Consider the following 8,433-nt stretch of genomic DNA (forward strand, 5'->3'; position numbering starts at 1 on the left):
ACTACCACCCCAGCAACTGTGCTTGGGACTGAAGCACCTCTGGGTGCCCCACACCTGGCAAATAGGGCTTATCAACAAGTGTTTGCCTAATCCACAATCTGATGAATCACGATGAGATGGCACACCTCTGAGGCTCCTTCCAGCTGGGAGGGTCCAGGACTGTGGACCCCAGAGTGGTCTCTTGGTGCCTCTGTGATGGCAAGGCGACCCCCTGCAGTGTCCCTGGGCTGTGGGGGTCCAGATGCTGTCAGTGACAAAACCCTCCTGGCCCCCAGGGAAGGCTTCCAGGTCAGGAGCTGCCTGCACCCCTTACCACCTGGCCGTGGGACTGTGGCTGACCATGCACACCTCCGGGCATGAACATGGGTTCTGGAATCAAGAGACCAGGGCTGGATACTGGCTCCAGGTTACACCATGAGATGCTCTCCCTCTGATACCCACTTGGCTCCCCTTTTCCCCAGGTCTTGATTCACACATCTCCTCCTGGGTGCGGTTCAAAATTCCACCATCCTCTTTCTCCCCTCTCACACACACTCACTATCCATCTCCCTTCCCTGCCTTCCCCAATATAGCTGTTTATTTCACTTCTCCGCCCCCCATCCCCAACTACAGTGAAAGCCCCAAGGGTAAGGGGATTTGTCTGCCTGTTGGCAAATGTGTTCCCAGTGCCCACACAAGGCCAGCACACAGTAACAGCAGGAGTTAACAGTCCGTTCCTGGCAGGCCCCATGCCTGGTGTGGGGCATCTGGTGGTGGTGTGTGTGTGGGGGGGGGGCGTGTGTTTACATGCTCACAGGGATGGCTTGTTCCCTGTGGCCCCTCTGGTGCTGGGTCTGTGTTGTTAGATTCGTTGTCATGAGTCTCCTCACTTACGTGAGTCAGTAAAGGCACCAGGCCTGCTGGCAGCTGTAGGACCTCAAGCGTCTCCCAGCACCTCCTGAGCCTCAGTTTCCCCGCCCTGAAGGGCTTCCTTGAGGGAGAGCGTCTCAAAGACTTAACATTTCTTGCTGTCATCATGCAAGGTTTTTGACAGAGTGGTGGGCATAACAGTGGATCAGGCTTGGTGGGTTCGCAGAAAATGAGGAGCTGAGTCCGGGGAAAGCCACTCTGAGCTCGCGGGACCCAGTTAACCTCATCCACCTAGGAGTCTGTGGACCCCTCTGTGGCTGCGGGGGCCCATCTCCCCATCCATCAGGGATCCCTGCAGGCCCCGGATGCCGCCCCCGCTCTAGGTCCTCCTTGTGCTCCCGCAGGCGGGAGCCCACGGGGTGCCCCGGGGATCCCTGAGCGTCACGCTGCTGTTGTGGAGCGTGTGTTGACGCCGTCGCCGGGGAGACAGGCGGGGGCGGGCCCGGGCCGGGGGCGCCGCCTAGCAGCGCACGATGGGCCGAGCCGGCCGCTCAGGGCCCTGGCGGCCTCAGTGGCCACTGCCGCCGCCGCCCGCCGGCTTATATACCGCGGCTAAATTTAGGCTGCGCCCGGAGCTCGTCCCCATCCGGGACGCGTTTCCGCCGCCGCCGCCTTGGCCCGGCCCCCGCGCGCGCCGCGCCTATAAGGCTTGGGCGGGCCCGGCCGCTGCCCGCAGAGCCGTCCCCACCCGCCCGCGTCCCGACCAGCCCGGCTCCGGGCAGCCACTCACCGGTGTCCCGAATCCGCGTCAGCCCCGGGTCCCAGCCATGGCGCTGAGCGAGCCCATCCTACCGTCCTTCTCCACTTTCGCCAGCCCGTGCCGGGAGCGCGGCCTGCAGGAGGTGAGGGCGGCAGGGACCGCGGGCGGCGGGGGCGGCTGGCTCAGGGTAGTAGAACGTGGGCTGCGGGGTAGTAGAACGCAGGCGGCAGGGACAGCGGGCTTAGGGTAGTAGAACGCAGGCAGCGGGCAGCGATCCCCGGCCCCACCGCGCGCTCACGCCCGCGCCTATCGCTCTGTCACCCGCAGCGCTGGCCGCGCGCAGAGCCCGAGGCAGGCGGCACGGACGACGACCTCAACAGCGTGCTGGACTTCATCCTGTCCATGGGGCTGGACGGCCTGGGCGCTGAGTCCGCCCCGGAGCCGCCGCCGCCGCCCCCGCCGCCTGCGTTCTACTACACTGAGCCCGGCGCCCCTCCTCCCTACGGCGCCCCCGCGGGCGGTTTGGTGTCCGAGCTACTGCGGCCCGAGCTGGACGTGCCGCCGGGGCCAGCGCTGCACGGTCGCTTCCTGCTGGCGCCGCCGGGCCGCCTGGTGAAAGCCGAACCCCCCGAGGCAGACGGCGGCGGCGGCTACGGCTGCGCGCCGGGCCTGGCCCGCGGACCTCGGGGCCTCAAGCGCGAGGGTGCCCCGGGCCCGGCAGCTGCGTGCATGCGAGGCCCCGGGGGCCGCCCCCCGCCACCGCCCGACACGCCACCGCTCAGCCCAGACGGCCCCGCGCGCCTCCCCGCGCCCGGCCCGCGCGCCCCCTTCCCGCCTCCCTTCGGTGGCCCCGGCTTCGGCGCGCCCGGGCCCGGCCTGCATTACGCGCCGCCCGCGCCCGCCGCCTTCGGCCTCTTCGACGACGCGGCTGCCGCCGCCGCAGCTCTGGGCTTGGCGCCGCCAGCCGCCCGAGGTCTCCTCACGCCGCCCGCGTCTCCGCTGGAGCTGCTGGAGGCCAAGCCCAAGCGCGGCCGGCGGTCCTGGCCGCGCAAACGCACCGCCACGCACACCTGCAGTTACGCGGGCTGCGGCAAGACCTATACCAAGAGCTCCCACCTCAAGGCGCACCTGCGCACGCATACAGGTGGGCAGCGAGCACGGGCTGGGGACCAATGCGGGGGGAGCTGGAGGAAGGGCGTGCTTAGGAGCCCCCCCAGAGGGCGTGGCCCAGAGGTTGGGGAGGGGGCAAGGTCTTAGCCCCCTGGGGCTTGGCTGGGGGCGTGGCTCCGGACCCTGGGGACGGGGCGCGCGCTTAGGACCCTCCTGGGGATGTCGCTCGGTACTTTGGGCAGGCATGCACACTTACGAAACCTAGGGGGATGCTATGTCTCAGACTGTCGGGGGGGAAGGTGCAAGCTTAGGAGCCCCCCGGGGGCGTGGCTGAAAGACACTGCAGAGCGGACTGTGCGCGCTTAGGACCCCTGGGGAGTGAGGATCAGGAGACCCGGGAATGGGAGATAACGTGCCTAGGATCCCTAGAGGTTCAAAACATAGCGGGGCGCCCTTCAGAGAGCTGGTTAGGGGTAGGTTGTGCGCTCCCGAGTAGCCACTAATCAGGGTGAGTGTCTGTGAGTATCAGAGCCACAGGCGGGAGGGAAACTAAGGCCGGCTCTCGCCCCCTCCCTGCAGGCGAAAAGCCCTATCACTGCAACTGGGACGGTTGCGGCTGGAAGTTTGCGCGATCCGACGAACTCACGCGCCACTACCGCAAGCACACGGGCCACCGGCCCTTCCAGTGCCACCTGTGCGACCGTGCCTTCTCACGCTCGGACCACCTGGCTCTGCACATGAAGCGGCACATGTAGCCTGGACGCCCCCCGCCCACCCGCGCGCGGCCGTGGCGGGTCCCACGCGCCGGGCACGGCCCCCTTCCAAACTGTGACTGGTATTTATTGGGCCCAGAGGACCGGGCCGGGCACAGCGTGGCCACCGAGGGGGCTCCCCCCACGACGACGACGGCGACGCCCGGCCCCCATCAGAGACTGAAGGCCCGGTGGGAGAAGACCACAATCCTCCTTGACGAGTTTTGTTTTCAAAATGGTGCAATAATTAAGTGTCGTCTTCCCCCCTGCCGGGTCTACACTAGAGGATCGAGGCTTGATGCCTCGTGAAAAATACAGCCTTAATTTGTACTGTGCAACATTTTTTATAATATTGTACATAATGACTGTGACAGATATTGTATTACTGTAAATAGGAAGACAGGTGGGCATTTTGACTGCCTGGTTCATTTTTATAAGGTTTTGCTGTTTTTTAATTAAAAAAAAAGTTTTGCATCTTTTGAAAAAAATCACAGCACTGGTCTGGCTGCTTGGAAGCTGGGGGCTTGGGACACGTGGGAGGGGCTGGGGGGAGCGGGCAGCTTTGATGGAGGGCAGCCTGGCAGAGGCAGGGTGAAGTGGGTCCTGCCCTGGCCAGCATCTGAGGTTGCCAGCTGCAGCCCCCAGCTGCCAGGAACCTGTGGGTTTTTCTATAAATTTAAACACTGCCTTTTAGGACTGAGGGAGAGTTATTTTAAGGTTGTTCCCTGAGCCATAAATTGCCTCTTTTTCCCCAGAGCTGGAGAAACTGCTGGTCCCACTGACGTGGCCTCCCCTGGGCTGAAAAAAGCCTTACCTCCTTTTGGAAGCTTCTGAGGTTTTAGCCAAACTTCTGTAGTGTGCAGACTTTTTTTTTTTTTTTTTTTCCTTCAGAAGGGGCAAAATGCTGAGTTTCTGACCTGTTTTGCCTTTCACCAGTCTTGCCTTTTAGCAGAATTTTTTTTTATTATTTTTAAGATGAGTTCCCCATCCTGTTAGAAAAAAATGAAATCCACGTTTGAGGGTCATGGATGGTGAGTACGCTTTTCCAGATGAGCAGAGGCCCAGAGAGGTAGCTGTGGAGCAGTGGTGTCAGGGTGCCAGCCTGGTCTGGCTGCCTCCCTGGGGTCCCTGAATCCCACTAGAGGGATTTCTGCAACAACCCACCTGTTGCTGGTGGTGGAGGGTTATAAGACCCTCTCCTGCAGCTGCCCTTGTGTGAAGGAATCACATCAGAGCCCCAGCCTTGCCGGCTGGAGGCGACCACTCCAGAAATGTACCTCGTGAGCAAGGGAGGACCCCTGTACAGCACCCTGAATACCTCAATCAGGCGAGGAGGTGCCTCTCCCTGGCAGGTTCCCCCTCCTCTTCCCCCTTCTGGGGGCCCTGGGTGGGTAACCATGGCCACTAACAATTGCATAAGTTCTTTCCAGAAAGTGAAAATAGCTTGTAAGCAGCGCCTGTTTTAAAACACTCTTGCCCTATTGCGACAGAGGCTGGGATTTCCTCCCTTCCTCCCTCTCTTCATCCTTCCTCCCCACCCCCTACCCCTGACGGCAGCCCTGGAAACAGCTGAGAGCGTTTGGTAATCCACAAAAAGCAGAAATGGGAGATGACAATCTGATGCATCTTTCTCGAGTAAAGAGCCTGGGCCCACTTCCGCTGACGATGGGATGTGTGAGTGTGCGTGTGTGTGAGCCTCTGTACCCTCTCTCTGCAGCTTTTGCAAAAAACGATCCCAGAGCAGAGCACTGGCCCCCTCAATCCGTGGAAACGCCCCTCTTTGCTCAGAGCTGGTTTCAGAGGCAGTAGGAGTAGAAGACTCGCAAGAGATTTTAAATAATTTTTTGGTACGGTCCTCCAGTCTTTCTCGTTGAGTTTTTAAACTTACGGGTAAAGCCATGTTTCTGGCTTGCTCGAAAACACCTCCCAGAGGCCTCTGAATCCAATGAGAGGCCACTTGTAAGGGGACTGAAGCTGCTGAGTTTCTGTTTCCTGAGTGCCTCCAACTGATACAGTAGAAAGTGTCAGGCTCCTACACAGCATTATGTTTCAGCAAGACACGTTTCAGCAAGACACGGGGCCGGCAAAGAGCTGGCTTGCACTGATTAATGCAGAAACACTCCCTCATCGTGTTCTCTGCCCCTTTCTGAAACCCAGATGTTGACTTCCGTCAAACAGCTTCTGGATGGGTGGCTCTCAGCCAGTTGCAACCCAGTCTTGAGATATTTGGGGTTTTCACAACTGGGGGATGCTGCTAGCATCTAGTGGGCGGGAGCCAGGGAGGCTGCAGAAACATCGTAGAAGGCACAAGGTAGCCCCCTCCACAAAGAACCATTCGGTCTCAGTGCCGTTAGTGCCGCGGCTGAAACACCTGCTCGAGTTCCTAAAAGATCATCATCGTTCATCCCTTTTACTAGCAAGGAGGGGGCTCCATCCCAGGAAGCAAGTTTCCATGACAGATGCCACCCAGAGAAAAGTATGAATAAAACCTCACTGCTGGGCCCTGTCCCCATCCCTGTGACAAGACACAGAACATTCCTTCCTGGTGTCCACTTGAGAAAATATAAAATATCAAAGCAGAAAAAAATTTTTTTGCCCTGCATTCTACAACCCAATTTTCGTCAAAGTTTTTTGGAGGAAGGGGTTTCTGGTCAGTGGTTGAATTGTTTTCGCATGGCTGTGACTCTCACTATATCCTCTTTTTTTTTTTTCCCAGGAAAAGTTATAACCATTTTTCCATATATTTTCCTCCACAATATGTTTTTATTATTTTAAATGGCTGCATAATATAACATTTGGACGTGCCAGAAGTTGCTTATGCAAACAAGCGCTGGGCATCTGTATGTACACACTGGGCCACATTTCAGATTGTCCCCCAGGGTTGGAAAGGACGACAGTTTTGGAGGACTTTGGGCATTGCCAAAATGCTCTCCCAAGAGTGACTCCAGTGATGGGGGAAAGATACAGGAGCTGTTTTTCCACTAGGAGTTTCCTGTATGTCAGGGAGCCCCAGGCATCCTAGAATGATGTGGTGTGAAGTGGGGGGAGGGAGAGCCTTCAGAGGGTCAGGTGAGTCCCAGCACATGCCTGACTCAGCACCTACCCCTTCAGCAAAGCTGAGCTAGCGCCCAGGCTTAGCCACACCCTGGGGAGTTTCAAGGCAGCAAGCCAGAGATGAATGGCTCTCAGAGGCACCAGCACCAGGTGTCTCTGATAGCCTGGACCCACGCTAAGCTGGTGTGTGACAAGCACAGGGGTTTCTCAACCCCATGATCATCAACATCGGGGCTGGATCATTCTCAGTGGTGGATGCTGCCCCGTGCACTGTAGGACGTTAGCAGCATCCCTGGCCTCCACCCACTCGATACCAGCAGCACCTACGCCCCCAAGTTTTGACAACCAACAATATCTCCAGACACTGCCAGTGTCCCCTGAAAGCAGGTTCACTCCAGTTTGAGAACCACTGGGTTAGGGAGTTCTGTGGACACGTGAGACACTTTGCATCTGTTAACTATCTGACCTGAGGTGCTAGGATGCTGCACGTATTTAAATACAGAAACTGAGTGGGAGGGAGAGAAGAGGTAACACACACACTGAGGGATCAGCCTGGTTTATGCCATCTAACCCATCGGGAATTTTTTCTGGTGTGCAGTGTGAGCTACGAAGCTACATACATTTTTTTTCCAAATAATTCATACAGGGTTTCTCAATCTCGACACTGCTGACATCTGAGGCCGCATCCTTCTTTACTCTGGGGGACTGTCCTGCACATTGTAGGGTGTTTAGCAGCATTTCTGGCCTCGACCCAGGAGACGCCAGTAGCACCCCCAGCCCTGCAGTCCTGCAGTTGTGACAACAAAAATGTCTCCAAGTGTCCCCTGGCGGGGGAGGATGCAGAATCGCCCACAGTGAGTACCACTGCTTAGGGAAAACCATTCTTTCCCATGGAAGCCCTCAGCTCTGCCTTGCGGGCCTGTTTCCTCGTCTGGGAGGTGAGGGTGGTGCTGCGGGGATGGAATGACAGACGGGAGATGAGTGCCCAGCACTGGGGTGTGGACTGCAGGGTGAGTCTCCCCTGTGAGGTTGGTGTGTGTGAATTTCAAGTCTTGCTACCCACCGTCTGTCTGTGTCTCTAGATAGACGGACGGACTGACAAATGGATGGATAGATAGATAGATAGATAGATAGATAGATAGATAGATAGATAGAAAGGTGGATGGATGGATGGATAGATAGGATGGATAGATGATAGATAATCTTTCTCTCAATCTCTCTCCCTTCCCTTCTCTCCACCTCTGTCTCATTCTCTCTCTCTCTCTCTCTCTCTCTCTCTCTCTCTCTCAACCTCTCTCTCCTCCACTCATTCATTCAGCAAATGCTCCCAATTCCTCAGCACTGATCTGAGTCCTGGGGAAGCAGGAGTGACTCAGAAGTGACTCAGCCTTGCCTCTTCAACCACAGCCACTGTCAACAAAAGTTTGTTGAATGACTAACCCAGCGTGAACTTGAGCTGAGCTTCAGGCTGGGGCAGGTGCTTTCATCCCGGGCACTTAATACAAATTCTCTCTTTCAACCTTCCCACCAAGCTGGGGGGTTTGGGGGAGTGGAATAGCCACCCCCATTTTCCAAATGCAGAAAGCTGGTGCGGAGAGAGGAAGGCTAGCCCCTTGCCCGGTGTGGGTGTAGGTGGTGCAGTGAGGGCTCCAACTCAGGTTGGTCCAATCTTGACATCACAGCTCCTACCCACGCCTGGAAACATCTACATGCTAAACTGCATCAAGCTCGCCTTGTTTTCTTCCACGCACACAGTCTGGGGGTTCCTGGAAGCCCCAGTGAGTTCCTTCGAGGCTTCCGTCTGAATATCCCGGAAAACTCACTTTCCAGGAAAATCTTGGGCAGGGAGAAATGGGGTCAGGAAACACAGGTGTCGGGGGGCAGCCTGGCTAGGTGAATGGAGTTCCC

General features: G+C 57.7%; 1 protein-coding gene across 1 annotated transcript; it reads left to right on the forward strand.

The window, feature by feature from the left end:
- The first annotated feature begins 1,587 nt into the window (after positions 1-1,587).
- KLF2 (KLF transcription factor 2) lies at positions 1,588-3,956 on the forward strand. The gene is made up of 3 exons (XM_065874165.1): positions 1,588-1,751; positions 1,937-2,753; positions 3,299-3,956. The coding sequence occupies exons 1-3, from the start codon at positions 1,677-1,679 to the stop codon at positions 3,472-3,474; spliced, it is 1,068 nt and encodes a 355-aa protein (XP_065730237.1). The 5' UTR covers positions 1,588-1,676; the 3' UTR covers positions 3,475-3,956.
- The last annotated feature ends 4,477 nt before the right edge of the window (positions 3,957-8,433 follow it).

This window comes from Phocoena phocoena, chromosome 3, assembly GCF_963924675.1.
Source record: "Phocoena phocoena chromosome 3, mPhoPho1.1, whole genome shotgun sequence".
NCBI classification, from domain to species: domain Eukaryota; kingdom Metazoa; phylum Chordata; class Mammalia; order Artiodactyla; family Phocoenidae; genus Phocoena; species Phocoena phocoena.

Coding starts and splice junctions, on each gene's coding strand:
- KLF2 (XM_065874165.1), top strand. CDS start 1,677: ATGGCGCTGAGCGAGCCCATCCTACCGTCCTTCTCCACTTTCGCCAGC. Junction 1,752..1,936: donor GGGAGCGCGGCCTGCAGGAG/GTGAGGGCGGCA, acceptor TGTCACCCGCAG/CGCTGGCCGCGCGCAGAGCC. Junction 2,754..3,298: donor GCACCTGCGCACGCATACAG/GTGGGCAGCGAG, acceptor CCCTCCCTGCAG/GCGAAAAGCCCTATCACTGC.